This window comes from Conger conger, chromosome 7, assembly GCF_963514075.1.
Source record: "Conger conger chromosome 7, fConCon1.1, whole genome shotgun sequence".
Classification (NCBI taxonomy): domain Eukaryota; kingdom Metazoa; phylum Chordata; class Actinopteri; order Anguilliformes; family Congridae; genus Conger; species Conger conger.
In genome coordinates this window covers 21,770,606-21,788,826 of record NC_083766.1, presented here as the reverse complement: position 1 = coordinate 21,788,826, position 18,221 = coordinate 21,770,606, and the positions used below count along the sequence as shown (strand labels likewise).

The 18,221-nt window shown below is 42.1% G+C and overlaps 1 protein-coding gene across 5 annotated transcripts in view; it reads right to left on the bottom strand.

Annotated features, from left to right (window-relative positions):
• The window catches only part of LOC133132943 (platelet-derived growth factor receptor beta-like), a 42,138-nt gene that overhangs the window by 5,964 nt on the left and 17,953 nt on the right, over nt 1-18,221 (bottom strand). For 4 of the 5 annotated variants that reach the window (XM_061248782.1, XM_061248783.1, XM_061248786.1 and 1 more), the window contains exons 6-22: nt 17,860-18,034; nt 15,904-16,096; nt 15,371-15,486; nt 14,696-14,819; nt 14,071-14,282; nt 9,877-9,971; nt 9,525-9,657; nt 8,949-9,053; nt 8,672-8,782; nt 8,027-8,222; nt 6,980-7,143; nt 5,325-5,443; nt 4,344-4,466; nt 3,487-3,598; nt 1,671-1,770; nt 1,118-1,223; nt 465-715 (exon numbers count right to left, since the gene is read on the bottom strand). In XM_061248782.1, the coding sequence (XP_061104766.1) occupies nt 465-715; nt 1,118-1,223; nt 1,671-1,770; nt 3,487-3,598; nt 4,344-4,466; nt 5,325-5,443; nt 6,980-7,143; nt 8,027-8,222; nt 8,672-8,782; nt 8,949-9,053; nt 9,525-9,657; nt 9,877-9,971; nt 14,071-14,282; nt 14,696-14,819; nt 15,371-15,486; nt 15,904-16,096; nt 17,860-18,034 (2,435 nt within the window). The remainder of the gene's footprint in view (nt 1-464; nt 716-1,117; nt 1,224-1,670; nt 1,771-3,486; nt 3,599-4,343; nt 4,467-5,324; nt 5,444-6,979; nt 7,144-8,026; nt 8,223-8,671; nt 8,783-8,948; nt 9,054-9,524; nt 9,658-9,876; nt 9,972-14,070; nt 14,283-14,695; nt 14,820-15,370; nt 15,487-15,903; nt 16,097-17,859; nt 18,035-18,221) is intronic. The other variant, XM_061248787.1, reaches the window with a different exon arrangement.

Genomic DNA, 18,221 nt, shown 5'->3' with positions numbered 1-18,221 from the left:
TGATTATGATTATGATTATTATTAGGCATATACAGGCAACTTAGGCGGCACGGATGGTGCAGTGGGTAGCACTGCCGCCTCACAGCAAGGAGGTCCTGGGTTCGAATCCCCGTCGGCCGGGGCCTCTCTGTGCGGAGTTTGCATGTTCTCCCCGTGTCTGCGTGGGTTTCCTCCGGGTACTCCGGTTTCCTCCCACAGTCCAAAGACATGCAGATTAGACTGATTGGAGAGTCTAAATTGCCCGTAGGTGTGAGTGTGTGAGTGAATGGTGCGTGTGCCCTGCGATGGACTGGCGACCTGTCCAGGGTGTATTCCTGCCTTTCGCCCAATGTATGCTGGGATAGGCTCCAGCCCCCCTGCGACCCTGATCAGGATAAGCGGGTTCAGATAATGGATGGATGGATATACAGGCAACTTGATTACAATCTGTGGTGTTTTGTAGTCAGGTAGGATCATGGCCATACCTGGCGGGGCCTTCTGCAAGGACGTCTACCACCTCGCGGCTCTCCTCCGGTTCAGGACGGAGGTCAGGGATGGGGATGATGTAATCAGCAGCGGACGCCTCCGCTTCTTCTTCCACCTCCTGCTCGGCCTGGGCAATGTCCACACCTGAGTCGCACTGTGATGATGTCACCAGCACAGGCTGACGCGGATTTGCACGAACCACAGCCGGGTGGTCGCTGTTAAAGAAGCGCTCGTTCACCTGAGCGTATTTCTACGACAGGACAGAAAACAGGCCGTAATTCAGAGGTTCAGAGTTGTTTTCCTTCATTCTTTTTTTTTCTACTTGACCATGTTGACCTTCATTCAGTGTTTGACATCTCTTAAAAACTGGCATTAAACTAAACATTAAATATGCAAAATGTTTTCAAAAGCCCTGTACGAACTTTGCATAAAAAGGGGTTAGCTTCATAGCTGTGTAAAATGTATGAAAATATATACAACTATTTTTATTTTTATATCAGATTTATGGATAAAACACTAGTTATTTGGGAGACAATAAGAAGGCGACAGTGTAATGATTTTTATATTACAATAATTTTGTGTCAATTCAAACTGTCGGGGACAATTTGACCCCAAACATAAAAGCGATATTAGGGTTATGAAAAGGACATACCTTTCTATAGCACTCAGTCAACATGTCCCCAATGGCATGAGCAAGGAAGGAAAACTCTGGTCTTCTGTCATATTTCTCCGCCCAGCATTTCTGCATAATATCATAACTGGAAGACAGAGAAGTGATGGGTTGGTTGCCCTTTCTATCGAGCTGACATTTATATGAGCTCTAATGCTAACGTTTAACAGGTAGACACTATGTGACTGTGCAAGTGCAATCGCTGATTGGCAATTGTTTTATTCCTTAAATTTCAAAAGGAAATAGTTCATTTTCAGGGTGTGCCTGATATACAACAAAACCAAAACTGAAATATTAAAAGTTAGGGTTGATTTATAGTTATACGGTATTCATTTTGGATTATGATTAGGAGTCAGAGTTACACATAGAATCAGAGTAACACTTAAGACTAAGGCAAAGGGAATCAGGGCCATTCAAACCAGGGTAATTCAAACAACCTGTGCATGTACAGAGGCTACAGAATCCTGTTTCACACTAATTAATTAGTAATAGGCCCTGCATACATTGTAATTACATATTAGTTACAAAGACTCACATTTCTTCTGCAGCATGGGGGGGCTTTGGCATCCTGTAGCCCCTCTTCAGAGCACTGTAGAACAGCTCGTTCATGGGGATGTCAGGGTATGGTGTTCCCCCTACGGTTAGAGAAAGCAAAGAGTGTGAACAGAGCCAGCAGGGTGTATAAGAACTCTGTAGTTATACACTGTATTTGCTCATCATCTCTAAGATGTATAACAACCCCCCCGCCCTTCCCCTGTTTATGGATCTGTTTGTGAATAGAATGGCTTTTGCTTTTTAAGTCAATTGTCATCTGCACCACCTACATATAGCAATTTCTTCTAATTCTCCAGCTGTGAGTGCTTGCAAGACGATTCTCTGAATATTTCAAACATTATTATTATCATTATTATTTGAAAGACTACATATATCATAGATGCGAAAGTACTGAAATAAATTAATAAGTGAATGAATCTTCATAGTGAACCGAATCAAAGAATTCAAGTCCCCAGCAGGAAGTGAAATATATACCACTAAGATTTACTGAGGGCTATTTACTGAACTGGGAACCATACTTTTTCCATTTACGATGTGCAGGCGGAAGCTTCTCAGTGGATGTGTCAAAGCAAAATAATAAACAGGGAAACTGCAGAACACACAGCAGTCATTTCAAAAGTGCACATAACCTAGTGCAAATATGAAATTAATATGAATGTGAAATTCATATACAACTCCCCTATGTTTTCAAGATAAGTAAATATTAATAAAATATTTCCATGGATGGAGATAGTACAGAACTGGCCCTGTGATTTTGGTGGCCCAAAACAATAATTATTTTGTTGCGGCCCTAAAGTGCTCCAACATACAGTGAATCACAACCATCACATACTACAAAGACAAGCTGGAATCAAAATGAACTTTTCATTAACCATATGAACATGTCTTAAATTATATATTCCGTAATATGAATAAAATTGTAATACTTGAGTATTTTCATACAGAAGTTTTTCCATCCACTTCCTGTACGATTATTTGAATACAGATTTTCCATCATTGTGTAACATTGGGTGTCTGTTTCAACTGAATGTCTGGCAACGTTCAGTTCCCCTCCATCAATATTGTTATCACACAGTGGCGCACATCCTCATTTGATGTCCCCCTCCTCATGTGACGTCAGTCAAATCGACTCCCCGCCCATAAAAAATTCCCCGCAAAAGATACATTTCTTGATCTCAGAAGGAAAGATGTTTGGATGCTATGCAATTTCACCACAAAGTGGCACTGTTGAACAACAAACTATTATAAGTAAATACAACTCCGTTGTAGAGTAATGTGGTTTACTTCATACAAAATATTATTAAGAAAAAATAAGTAATTTCTGAACAATGTATAGTTCAGATTTTCACCAATTCAGGATTTGTCACTGGGCAAAAGATCATAAGATGAATCTGAAAGGTATATTTATTTCCTCCTTTTGTTTTTGCTCGAAATGCTTTCAGGAAGAGAATGGCTTTTCACTTTTGAAGCCAACCTAAGTATTTATACTGCATGAGGGCTAAGAATACTAAATCATAAATTAAACATCTGAACCTGTGGGGATATAAATGAACATCGGCGAATGCAGAGGGTAAACAGAACCAGATGTTTTGGGGGAAGGAGACACTATGTCAATCTTTAACCATTTCACAGTGAAATTTCCTGCAATCTTCCTTTTTTCAGTTTTCTCATCTGAGTAAGAGATCACAGAAGTAAACGCGTAGAGCGATGTCTGCACAGTTTATCAGCTCTGATTACGAGGTGCTACATGAACACAGCTCCTCAGCCCAGGTGTCCACTGCTGCTCTGATACTTGCCCAGAGTGAAGATCTCCCAGAGCAGGATGCCGAAGGACCAGACGTCACTCAGAGTCGTGTACAGGTTGTGGAAGATGCTCTCCGGAGCCATCCATTTCAGAGGCAGGAATGTCTGGAGGTGGAGAGGAGATGCAAACACTTTTCCTCAATAACAGGCATTATGCCTGAGCAGGAGAGATTACACCCCAATGGCCATAGACCTACATAGAACTACATGAACTGCCGTGAAAAAAAGTATTTGCCCCCCTTACATTTGAAGCAATATTTCCAAATTTTACACAAATGCCAAAACGTTCATATGGACATTTGTGTTTTCATAAAGCAATCATTAGAATCAAGTTTAGAATCTTGAACTTTCATTAAAGTGTCCATGATATTCAACACTTATTTCATTCATCATTGATTTATTTTTCTGCTGTATTTATTTTGTCTACTAATTATGTGTAAGACAATTGCTCAATTGTGTTTCCCACAGCTTGAAACAAAACCAAAATACTGCCTTAAAATTCAGACTGAATTTTACATGTGAAGGGCTCTTGTAAACATCACTGTCAGGTGGTGCAATTGGAATAACTGTTTGACACATGGTGTTTTCCATGGCGATTCCCATCTAATTTGATTCCCACATATTCACCCAAAGAAAAATATGGTTCTGTCAAGGGTTCTTTGGCTTGATTCCATGGGGAAAACTTTTCTAGTTCTTTCTGGAACCCTCTATCAAAGGTGTGAAGTGTGAAAGCTCCCAGAACCATTTTGCCTGACAAAGAGCCCTTTAACTAGACAGGGTACTTCTATGAAATCAAAGGTTTCCTACTGGAACCATTCCTGAGAGAGTTTCTGACAAATGGCACACTCACGCTGCCTTTGGAGATGTAGTTGGAGTCGTTCATGATGTCCCGGGCCAGCCCGAAATCACAGATCTTCACCAACTTTCCCTCCCCGATGAGAATGTTCCTAGCCGCTAAATCACGATGGATGCACTGCGCAGTCACCCACAGACAGCAGAGCAGGAGAAAGGAGTGAGCTAGCAAAACACGCTAGTAACAGCTGTACGCCCTCTCAGAAACATGTGAATACAGCACAGACACACATAATGTTGTGGAAATAACCTGCATTGTTTTCCTTATCCGTTTTTTTCTTTTTATGAGCCTTGGAAATTGTTGTCATTGAGAATTTATAATAATGGAAGTATACCCGGGCCCTGTCCCACAAAGCAGGATTACCCAGTTAGGCAGATGACAGGTGAGTAAAACGCAGACTCCTCCCAAATCTGCCTTGTGGACTGAAGTAAAAACAGTTGTTCTGAGTAGTACTTTGTGCAGTTATCTGGCAAACTCAGTAATCCTGCTTTGTGGAACAGGCCACAGGTAAATTTAGAGGTTTGTTATCTATGCCAAAGCACTTTTTATCTTAAGTAAGAATATAGATCATGTGATTTTTCCTAAAGTCCAGCATCAAGACTGGTCTGCAACACCTCAAGAGTTTCTGCCTCCTATATTTAATTTACAATGTCTGCATAAACATATCACTCTGCTGTAAAGTCAAGCTATGCCAGCTTGACCAGCATGAAAATTGATCTGGTCGAGCTCGGCATGAGCTGGGTATGAGCTGGTCAACCAGCTACCAGCTGTTTCAAAACATAGCTTGAGCTGGTCAAACCATGTCATGTGGGGAGTTTAGCTGGACTGAACTGGTCAACCAGCTAAACCATGTTGAGCTGGGAGCTGGTCTGAACTGGTCAACAAGCTATCAGTTGTTTCAAAACATAGCTTGAGCTGCAGGGCAGGCATCCATTATCAATGTTTGCAGGTTGGCTTTGTTGCAGTTCTGTCACATACATTTTTTGATGCCAGGAAGTCCATCCCTTTGGCCACTTGGTAACTGAAGCCCACCAGGTCTGAATAGCTGAGGATGGGGGAGTCGCTGATCACCAAGGCCTCCTCTGCTTTCCCTACATCTGTAGGATCAGAAAACAGGAAGTGGTCAGAACTGGAAGTGGTCACACAATCCGGGGAAGAGAATGAGCAACACTGTTCACTGTTGGAAACCTGTTTTTGACCATGACTAAAGCCGTATTGAGTAAGGACCACCTGCATCATCAGTAGTCTCCTTTTTCCCTAGTTGTGTTGGTATTATTTCATTTCTACTCGTAGAAATGAAATGGGGTTAAGGTCTGTGACTGGGGCACGCAAGGTCAGTGGTTCGATCCCCGGTGTTGCCGCAATAAGATCCGAGCAGCCGTTCGGCCCTTAACCCTGCATTGCTCCAGGGGAGGATTGTCTCCTGCTTAGTCTTATCAAATGTACGTCACTCTGAATAGAGCATCTGCCAAAATGCCGTTAATGTAATGTAAAAATAATAATGACATTACTTTTGCTAAATTATTGATTCAGTGAACTTTTTAAATGTTTTATTTAATGATCAAGTATTCATTTAATCCCATGAAACAGTTAGAATTACAATGACTTAATGCTGCATAAACAATGTTGCATAACGCAAAAAATAATTTGTAATGGAGTCTGCTTTTCCTGGGTGACAGTAAGTAAAATTGAAGATCATAAAAAACAAAACAAATTTGTCTTGTCAACAAAGCCTATTCTCAACATCCTTTTTCCATGTTTGTTGACTTGACTGGAAAAATATTTAGTTTGCCGTGTGAGGGTCACAACAACAAATTTCACAAGCGTTCAGCCTTCTATTGCACCAAAACAACTGTGTGCTCTCATCAGCTGAATCTGGTGACATGAAGATGAAAAATGTCATGTCCCCTTCAGAGCCCCAGAGTTTGCATGCCATGATTCGGAGAGCAGGATTTAGCTTCCTCTTTTTCTTTCCCATCAACAGCATTTCAAAATATGATACTTGTCAGCATCTGTTTACAAGCTGCATGGCGAAATACTACAATAGTAGTATAATCCTACAATAACTAGATGCAGTTATTGTTCTTTTTATGATGTAAATACATTATTGTTTTTTTATTTTAGTCTCTGTGCTTACTGTGTGTAGCTGAGGCCAGAGGTAAATATGGTATAGTAAATTAAATATGATACTAGTATATCAATACAGAAACATCAATACATCATACAGTATCTGCACTGTCAATGGAGGCAATGGAAGCTATGCTTGTGCATTAGACTAATGTATCCACACAACATGTATATCTTCTCCCTGTGACTGCAGGTCTATTTTTATGCAGGAATTTATAGGACTCTGATGTATTTTTTATAAACATAACAGTCTGTTTAATTTCCAATAACAGACTGATATTGTGATGCCTTAGCTGGACAGAACCACAGCCAAATGTCCCAAGGAATGTAACATAACATATTCCAAGTGAAATGAATATGAACCTACAATGGGATTCATATTGTTCCTTGTTTTGTACTTAAGACTCAAGACAAGTGTTAGACTGATACCGGGTCAGCCTTAGCTAGTCCATAATACATTAGGTGCATCCACAAAAGAGCCAGGTTTGTTCTTGAGGGTCACTCACCTTGGCTGTCGGGGTTATCCTGCTGGTAAGGAGTCTCATAGACTGAAGGCTCCAGCTCAGCGTATCTGATGTTCGGGGTCAGCTCCTGCATGGCCACGTACTCCATACTGTCCTCCTGTCTCATGTCCATGTACCCTCCATCACACTCGCTGAGAGACACGTCACTAAGGGGACAATACATTCATTTAATTTCAGCTGTTTGTTTAATTAGAAAATATACTTTTTGATGATGCCTCATGTACTCCCTGCTGTAAAATCCAGCTATGCCAGCTAGACCAGCATGAAAATTTAGTTGCTTGAGCTGACCAAACCATGTCAAATTGGGAGCTGGTCTGGACTGGTCAACCAGCTACCAGCTGTTTCAAAACCTAGCTTAAGGTGTTTTTTTATTTTTTTCAACAGGGCTTATATCTACTGTCACAGTTGCTGCTCAGTGACAGGTGACTGAGTTATAAGTAAGACGTATTGTCCTTCCAGCCATGTTCCCCATACAAGTAGTGAGCAGAAAATACAAGCACAACCAGGTTTTTAAAGAATTAATTATTTAGATCTGAATAAAAGAAAATGAGGTGTGTGAGGTGAGGGATATTTCAGATATTTTAAGAGGTTTCTAGTGGCCTGGTGGCTAAATAACAGCTGCTATTGGGCATGTGGGGTTTTGTGGTCTATAGCATGAAAACAGACTTCAAATAGCTACAAAGCAGCTTGTTATGTCAAAGCACTGACATTTTAGACCTTTATGTGCAGAAGTTTATGTATATTCATTACATGATTATTCTTTTTAAAACATTTACTATTTTCTGTGGCACATGCAATCAGAGAACGCTGCATTCAAATAAAGAAGTTCTGCCACAATATAAATACAGCAGACATATGTTTTTAATGATATAATTATATTTTAAAAATGCTGTAAAATGAATATGTTTATGTGCTCAGGGTCCATAGGCATGACAAAGTGCTCCTGAGTTTAATCCTCAAACAGGGCAGTCTTGGCTCTGGTCTGTGACAGGGCTCAGGCTGATTGGAGTCTCTGGTTTGGTGCAGTACCCAGGGTCAGAGCGGAGGTCTTGCCTTTGTCCCTGGCCGTCCGATGCACAGTTAGCACTGTTGCCATTGCTCTGGCTAACGTCTGTATATCTGCGGTTTTTGTCCGCTTGGCACTGCAGGAAGGTATGCTTGTTCCTATGCAGGTAGTCCACCAGGTCTCCATAGCGACAGAACTCAGTGATCAGGTATATCGGACCTTTTTGAACAGAGGAACAGAAACTTTTAGGTTTCACACAGAACATATTTTGTGTTACATGTAGACCTCGGTCAAATCTGTACTTGTTTTGAAACATTTCTATGCTTTACTGAGCTTATCTGGTGTATTGGAAGCTATGAAACCTTGGTTGGTTCAATTGCACCAAGCAAGATCAGTTGAGCACAAAAAAGTATTTGAAGCCAAAACAATGACATATTTCACCCAGGTCTGGTTACATGTTCAGGAATCTTAGCCTATGAAACTACAATATACATTTCAATTAATCAAATAAACCAATAACGCGTTTGCAGTACCCTTGCTTAAGCCACAACCGTGATGCAGGAATGTGTATTGTATAAATGCTCTATTTATGCTCTTTTTTTACATTAGCCTGCTCATCATTATGTTATGTTATGTAATGAAGCTGATTCTGATTCTCATCTATGTACCTGGCTTTGTGCAGGCTCCCAATAAGTTCACAATGTTGAGGTGGGGCCCCAGATGACTCATAATCTTCAGCTCTGACATCAGGGCCTGGGTTTCGCTTCTGCTCGCCGTCGCTGTGAGCAACCAAACAGGGCCGAAAGGATTTACAGACCACAGACTCGAAACATGACCAAACGGTTGCAAATACGTGCATTCAGTTCAGAGAACCAGAGTCAAGCACTGCAGTGTTAGAAAAATAGAGAAGAAGACTGCAAATTAATGAGACGGTTAGGGACGTACATTTGAGCATTTTCACAGCGACTTTACTGCTGGCCTGAGAATGACTAAGGCCATACGCTGTTGCCTCGACGACCCTGCCAAACGCCCCGGAACCCAGAGTACGACCTGAAATTTTAAAAAGTTTGAAACATGTTAATATAACTTTAACACTTGACACCTAACAGAAATGTGTAGATGTACAATGCTACAATCCACAATTTAAAAAATACAGGCGCAAGGTTGGGCTTCAAAGCTGAACTGAACTTAATTTGAAGACTCCTACATAACAGCTATATAACTCCTTGATAAGCACTACATAACCATTCATAAGCGCATATGTCCAACATACCAACATACGGATCTTGCGTCAGTTCACTTGGTATGTCATGGTAATGTCATGTTCTGCATCAACATTGACATAACACACCATATGACTATTTGCATATGATATTGACATAAGTGCTTATGAATGCTTCTGTAGTCCTTATGAATGTGCGATGTAGGGCTTATAAAGGAGTTATGTAGGTGCCTACAAATAAAGTGTTACCATTATGTATACCATATCTGCTATATTAGTGCTTTATTCAATGTCCTGACCCAAAATGAGGCTGTCTCGGGGAACCTCCCATGCTGTGTCATACGGAAGGTGTACAGGGTCTACATAGATGTACTCATGGCCATTGGAGCCCACTGACTCGATGACCTTCCACCGGACTTCATAGCGTGGCTTCTAAGGCAGACAGAGAAGACACCATCACTGTAATGCTACTTCTATGCTTTGCATTACAAATGCTAAACTAAGAAGAATTTTAAGCTTCTTCTTTATGAGTTCTTTATAACTTTTAAAGCAGCAGCCAATTTGCCCTGTGGAAACAAGGTGGGCAGCCTCATTAGCCAAACAATGACTTATGTAAATTAAGTGGTGTATCAGATTAGAATTTACACCTACCTTCCTCCAGACTGCGATGAGGATGATGATGAAGATCACAGCGAGGACCACCAGCGATAAGACTGTGGCCAGTACTGCCACCTGAGAGAAAAGAGCTACAAGAACGGGAGCAAACCACAGATACCGACATGAGAAGTCAACCAGTAAACTGTCCAAAAATGTCCTCTATTTTCTAAAGCATTTTGAGAGACAATTAGAGGCCAAAACCCTGTGGTTATATAATTTACCGGCGTGACACACTGTCGTGTCTAGGAAAAATCTTCAATTTGTCGAAAAACATCTTCATGAGGGAAAAGACGACACCACGGCAGCAAGTTCTTCAGGAAAATCAGACTTAGCAGCAGCGCATAAAGCCGGATCAGTTCAAGTTTGAGTCTGATTTTGACTTGTGATTGTTTATCATGCTTTTAGATGAGAGATCTTTTGTTCTGTGAATTTTCCCCTACATCCCCCCCTTTTCGGGGTCAAAACCTATGGCCCTGAATATCTCCCTTGGCCAATGCACCATACTAAGTTGGGTTCCTGCACATCCCTGCTGCTATAGCAGCATCCAATTGCCTCAGACTCCTCAATATAACGGCGTTTCCATGGTTCCTCCAACACTCTCTGCACAAGTGCATCCCTGGCTATAGCTGTATCACAGCTATATGTATTATCCTAAGTGACCCAACTATTAAAATGATCACACACTTCTTTTAATCTTGTTAACACGTTGATTCGTAGCACGAGGAATCGCCACAGTCCATGTAACAGGTGGGCTCCTGGATCCAACCAGTGGATGTGGTCTGCACGTCCCTCCACTGGTGAACCGACTTGCAAATCGCTGCAGTCCCTGTAACAGGTGGGCTCCTGGTCTTCCAACCAGTTGATGTGGTCTGCATGTCCCTCCACTGGTGAGCCGGCTTGCAATTCTCGTACTGGGTCCGCTGGGGCACTTTTGGTGTTTCTGGCACTCCCAGCTGTAAGCTGGAATAAAGTGACCCTAAAAAATGGGGCGAACACCCAAACCAAAATAACAACATACAACCTAGAAAAAACACTAGGCACGGAAATAAAGAACCATGAGATGCAGCTCAGGAAAAAACACAAACCCAGGAGATGCTTTTTTTCTTTGGCTTTGAATGTCTTTTGCTTGATCTTCCAGCTTTTTGCCCTCTTTTCACTGCCTCTCTTCAGCATGCGCCACATGATCCACAAACTCCCTGTGTGTCATGGTGTTCAGTCCCACCACCTCATCGAGCCGGCACCCCACTCCTGGTGACATCCCCTCCCGTAGGGCTTTACGGCATTATGGGATCTGTTTGTGCGTCCCTTTCGGTTATCAGCCTCCACCTACACAGCACGTACATTGTCAAATGGCCCACCGTCCACTGCTGGAGGTTGCACCTGGGCTCTGACAAAGCCAGCCTGCTTGAATATGTCCAGCATTGTTTCCATCCCCACAACCTTCCCCAGGAGAGCCTTCAGGCCCCCCACAGCCAAGATTCGGCCTGTCATCTCCTCCTCCAGCACCTTGAGCCAGTGGCTCACTCCATTCTGTAACTCAGGGAGATTTGTTATTACATCTTGCATGTCCTGAGTGGACCAGGGAATGTATAGAGGTACAGCAGCCCTAATTAATAATGGCCCTACTATATTGGGGAGCTCCTCCTTATCGCGAAATCGCATGGGTTTCTGTGTTAAGTCCCCCTGCACCCATACTGACTGTATCTCCTGTTATCCTGTTCTGACCCCCCTTCTCCACACTCCTCCTTCCCAAGGCCACCTAGTTTTGTATCACCCAGCCAAGTCCCTCTGCACCTGTTTTGACCCCCCTTCTCCACACACCTCCTTCCCAAGGCTGCGCGTCATCCGGAGGAGGAGTCACCTCTTCGCTTCGGTCTCTACCCGCCGCCATTACGCTCTCCTTCTCCTCCGCATATTTTTCTTATCAAACGGCCATTTTGCCGCCATTTTCTTAGTTCTTTTTTGTTTCCACCTATTGGAGAGTTTCTATCTCCTGTATACATTTAGGATACACCCCCGCTATTATCTCAACCGCCGTTTTCTTTCCCTTTTTCATTTTTATATACTGCCCTTAATACTTTTATATTATTTATCTATTTATTTATTTACCTTTATTTTTTCGCCTATTATTATCTATATTATTATATCTTTAACCTTTATTTTCCCTATTATTATCTATATTATTATATATTTTATCTTTATTTTTCCGCCAGAGCCTGTATTTTCTCCCGTTAATACTTTTATTCACCCTATGCGTTTCTTAACTTACACATACATAAATAACGATTTGTACGTCCGTTACCTCAATACAACGTTATAGCCGCACACACACAAGCATTCTAAGCATTAGCACAGCGTTATTTTTTCCTTTGTTGCCTCAATACAACATTATATTCGCTCAAGCACAATCATTCGAAGCATCTGCACAGCGTAACAGTATTTTCTCTTATCAGCAATTTTTCTGTTACATCACACCTTGAGGTAACTGCCTAGAGATATCTTCCAGGATCCCCTTCTTGGGTTTCTTTCCTTCCAAGTCTCTGGCACCTCTTATCACATAACACTTTTCAACACAATTTCAACACAAAATATACTTTTATCAGAGATCTTGCAGGATCCCCTTCTTGGGTTTCTTTCCTTCCAAGTCTCTGACACCTCGATAACATTAACAACTTAAACCATTAGCAGCAACAATATACCTTCAGTCCACAGTATCAATATACCTTCAGACTTAATATTAGTTCTGCTTCAACAAAAACACTTTTCAACAGAATGTATAACATCACACCTTAGAAGTTCACACACACACTTAGTTCATTCATTCACCCTGTGCGTTTCCTGAAGAGTTTGCTACGTTTTTCCCCTCAATTTAGTTTCCGGGTTAGTTATCTTCAATTTGTCGAAAAACATCTTCACGGGGGAAAAGATGACACCACGGCAGCAAGTTCTTCAGACTTTATTAGCAGCAGCGCATAAAGCTGGATCAGTTCTCCAGAACTGAACACCGACTGTCATTTTTACACCCATTTTATACACAGATACTCCTCCCAAAGCTCCTCCCACAATGTCATTGTGGCAAATTGCCTAAGGTCCTTATGCTCTGCCAGCTCTGTACGAAGTTCAGGACTCCCCCCGTCCTCACTTCACCCCGCACCTGCTCTACCAGACCTCATAAAGTTCTGGATGCCCCCCCTCTAACACACACGTCATCCATACACGTCACTCTGTATCTTTCGCTTTTATAAGACAAACTAAGCAGCAGTAATCATTGAAAATATACAGACATACTAAACATTTGATTAATATTATCTTCTAAGTGAGTAACTGTACGTTGCATTCTTTGCATGCTTTGCTCTCATTTCAACAGTTTTCACTGTGGTTTCTTGCGTTTTCATAAGCTCAGCTATAATTAATGTTCTAGGTTCATTTGATTTGATAACAAGCAGCGTACATGGGATATAGTGATTATAAGTCACTTGCATATAGATACACTTCTGGCATAAAACATCGAGAGTCCCAGAGAAATCAGCTGTACAGTCATATCTTGCTCTGCCCGTGTCCTTGACTACACAGTTTGAGACGCCTCCCCCCGCCAGCCGGTTACATATGGGTCACTGTGTAATTCACTTTTAGCATACATAGTCGAGAGTTTTGGAGGAACCAGCCTGCTCATCAAGGTTGAGTCTGATTTTGACTTGTGATTGTTTATCATGCTTTTAGGAGGGAGATCTTTTGTTCTGTGAATTTTCCCCTACAACACTTGAGTGGAAAAAGGTTGTACTGCACGCTGTGGGTGTGGTCACAATGTGTTGGTTATTAACCTCAAGCCATGTCCCTGGTCATTGGTATAGCCGGAAAGATGTATTTTAGCCTGTGATTCCTGCTGTATGAGTACAAAATTTATCCTCTTTGAGTGCAGTTTGCGGCCAATAAGAATCTCGTTTTTTTGGTTGCCTAGTCAAGTCTTTAACCCTTGTGTAGTCTTAACATTCTGTATCCACCCCTTGTCCTAAGAGTAAAAAATGTCTTAAATAAACCCCCCAAAAAAAGCAGTTTAAATTTATTTTGCATTAAAAAACAACCTGTCACTTATCACAAACTTTGTCATCAAATTCCAAGTTGAAAAAGATCATTTTTCACACAACACAAGGGGTAATGTTCCTGAATGTGTCCTCTTTGAGTACGTACTGTTTGAGACCAGTCTGATGTCCCTAGCCCGGCGTCCTCTCTCATTTCGGGCCTCGCAGCGCACGGTGACAGTCCCCTGCAGCCTCTGGAATGTGAGCACGCTCTGCACTCGGTGGACATCGAGAGACTCTCTGTAGCTCACGTTCGTCAGAATGCTGACGTTCTCAGGGGTGGCCACCAGGGGGAGCCAGATCACACTTTTATTGTTGCATCTATTTGAAAGACAGAATGAACAAAGACAGAAAGAAAGAAAGAGAAAGAAAGAAAAAACTAAATAAAAACACTATCAGTAGATGATGAGTTGAGTACCTCCTACTAGGGTTTCACAATGGCTAGCATTCCAAAATATCAACACTTTTTTCTCTCATGTCATGGTTTTAATATTAAAAAACCATTACAATAAAAAGGAAATTTGATTTGATTTGATTTTTTAATGTGTCCACATTGAGTTATTAAGCTTGCAGTGCTTTACAGTAACTCTGTCTATGTGATCACATGAGAGGGCCTGCGGAGGTTGAGGTTCTGGAATGTTTGTGGCAACACTGTCCTCTACTGAGGGTGCCAAACCATACATACATCTCTCTCTCTCTCTCTCTCGCTCTCTCTCTCTCTCTCTCTCTCTCACTTTTGCGTGTTGTCACAGCTGTACCACAGTATCTCTGGGGCAGGGACCCCCTCCGAGACGCACGTCACGGCGAGTCTCTTCCCCGACAGCTGCTGGTCGGACACCTCGAGGATCACAGGGGGCACTGTGGAGAGGAGACCTCAGTGAGGGGCGCAGAAGTGTGTGACTGTTTAACAGCTGCGGTGTGACTGTTCACGCAACACCTGGCTCACAAGAACAGTTATTCTCACGGCTGTCTTCATGAAATTATGTCATGTCTGCAAAAAGCTTGTTTGCAAAAACCATTACATTTACATTCGGTTGATTCATTGAATCAGAGATACGTAACCAATCAATGCTTCAGAAGGGCTCTGTTCTGTTCAGCATAAGTTTGAGTTACTGTATCATTCTTTAAGTTTTTATTTTATCTATAAAAGTATTTGTAAAACTGTTGTATAATTGCAATAACAAACAAAGTTATGACAATATCTCAAGGTAAATCACTCCTCCTCACATATCATTGCAGTTTCTGTCATTCCAATCCCTTTGTATCTAATACCCTTTCTAATCCAGTTTATTATTGTTGTTATTATTATTATTATTATTATTATTATTATTATTATTATTATTTCTCCAGTATATGTTTTTATTTCATAATACAGTTTGAATAGAAACAGGAGTAAACATTTATCTGACCTTTGACCTCTATATCAAACATGAGTTCCTTGGCATAATCGTCATTGGAGATTTGAATGGTGTAGAGACCTCTCTGTTGCCGCTTGACTCTGATCAGGGTCAAAGTGCTGAGGTAGCTGATGACCAGGAGGAAGGGCATGGTATTAGGGCATACCTTCTTCTAAAAATTTTACCCCAAAATATAATATACACACAAGACCCTTGGCACTAAGATTATCCCTTCAACATGTAATTTTCACGAGAATTTCTGGAACACCATTTCATAATTCTACTTCACCCATACCCATGAAGGTTTGCTGAATACCTCTGAGATCTGACATGGATGCAATGTGTGGATTTATACTTTAGCCTTCATTGTTTCCTTCAGGTGGTACCCTACACTCTCAGAAATAAAGGGTTATTTGGCTTGTCTCCATAGAGGAACCCTTTGTAGTTCTTTATAAAACCATCTATCATAGCTTTGACCAAACTAGACAGGGTTCTTCAGTGAAATCAGAGTGTAGGCGACCTATGCTGAGAGCCAGCCGTGATACCTGGAGTCCTGCACATATTTGGTTTCGACAGACACCAAGTCCCCGTCGAGCGTCTCCAGGGTGGCATTGTCCTTCATCCAGAGGACCTGAGGCTTGGGGTAGGCCTGTATCTCCACCCTGATCTCTATGCTTTCGTGGAGCTGCACAGATACGTTCCCCTCAAAGGTGGAGCTGGCCTCCACGAAGCCTCGGTCTGCGGGGAGAGAGTTCAGTTCAGTGGGGGCACGTGAACCTGCCGACCGTTTTGTGGATTTGATCGTTAGCACGTTAGCGTTCTCTACTTGTGGTGTGCGCAGACTCTCGAAAGTGCAGAGGTGAAAACTGAAGAAAGGGGACTTCCTTCCTGCAGCCATGTGGGCATCAGTTGGGGTGGGAAGGGGAGTGCATTAGGTCATACACATACACAGACAGACACACGCATTTACACATGCACACACGTTAAGGCATTTAATTTATTTTTCCTTCGCTATAGTGTTGTTACTTGTGAAGCATCCAAGGGCTATGTCACCTATGACGTCATATGCTCTGTAATAGAATTCCAGGATATCATTGCAGCGTGTCTTGGGCATTTTGGCCATGTCAGCCTTAGCATTTTATATTCATTTTTTCATGGGGTTGCCACGAGTCTTAAATTCATTTCTGGAACATGTATCTCAAGCTTCTGGCGGAGGTCACATTTCTCACTGGGACATGTTGCAGCTTAAATAACTATGGAGTGTGGATAAATAACATTAATAATGTCTCCATTCACTACAACTGCCAAGTCTGAGCTGGACTCGTGTTTACATTCCCGACCGTCAGGTTCAGGATGAACTGAAGACTTGCAGTTGTACAGAAGAGATGTTTTTCCATGCGCTTTGAGTCTGTGAAGTTTAGCTTAGAGATGCAGGTTATATCTGGAATAATCTCAGGGCATTCACACAGGGGCAAGTTTAACTCCATAATTCCATCTGAGAGGAACAAGCTGGTGTTTAATTCTGTGATCATTTGGTCCAGGAGTCCATAAAGTACCACAAACTTTTGTCATTGTAATTGGAAATGTTTGTCGCATTTATTTATATTATTTCATTTACTCAAAAATATATTTTATTTACACTAAAAACATTTATTGCAACTTTTTAAAAAATACTACAAACTATTAATACATTCATTCATTATCCTAACCCGCTTATCTTGAACAGGGTCACAGGGGGCTGCAGCCTATCCCAGTATACATTGGGCAAAAGGCAGGAATACACCCTGGACAGGTCGCCAGTCCATCGCAGGGCACACATACCATTCACTCGCACACTCATACCTATGGGCAATTTAGACTCTCCAATCAGCCTAACCTGCATGTCTTTGGACTGTGGGAGGAAACTGGAGTACCTGGAGGAAACCCACACAGACACGGGGAGAACATGCAAACTCGGCACAGACAGGCCCCGGCCAATGGGGATTCATAATGATAGCAAATCTTATATTTGTACAGAAAAAAATTAAAAAACATTTAAGTCAAGGTTAAGGACAAATATTTATAGAATCCAGACTAACCTGTAAATAAACTTATGGTTTCTTATTTGCCAGGTAGCAAACTGTCTTATTGGAGAAAAAACATTTTGGAAAAAATGTTGACTTCGAGTCAGGGCACAGAAGCAGCTGGTGCTTGTGTACACAGTGAGTCTTCCTGTCAGGTATATGTGTGAGAAGTGGCTGCACTCTCAAAAATAAAGGAAGGATAAGTTCCTAAAAAGCTACAAATGCTTGTCCCTGGGGCACTACCCTGTACTTCAGAGAACATTATTGCACTTTCAGGGTACATTTGGGAAATATGATCCTTGAAGAACAAAAATGTACCTCCACTGTCACTATTACTGAGAGTGTGAGGAGGGTAAGGTAAGAGGGGGGGGGGGGGATTGGCTCCTGCTAATCAACTGTACGTCACTTTGGATAAAACAATAATTAAATGTGACTCACTCAGGACCGTGATGGAGATGCTGTCTGTGGCGGACTGGCCCTGGAGCGACTCCTGGACCCGGCACACGTAGCGGCCCGAGTCCCCCTGAGTCACGTTGGGGATGATCAGGCAGGACCGCAGGCTCTTCTCCCGGCCGGGAAGGAAGTCTGTCAGCGGCTCGATCTGCTCTCCTGCCTGCCATGAGGTAAAGGAGGGAATGTGGGGCAAGGAGGGTCATCTCACGTCAGTTCAGTCCAACGGGAAGGGGATTCTGCTGTCAGAAAAAGCACTTTGGACATCTCATCTGGCATTGCATAAAATAGCAGTAATAGCATTTGAAATCATCCTACTACAACTACCCTCAGTGAGCACTTTATTAGGT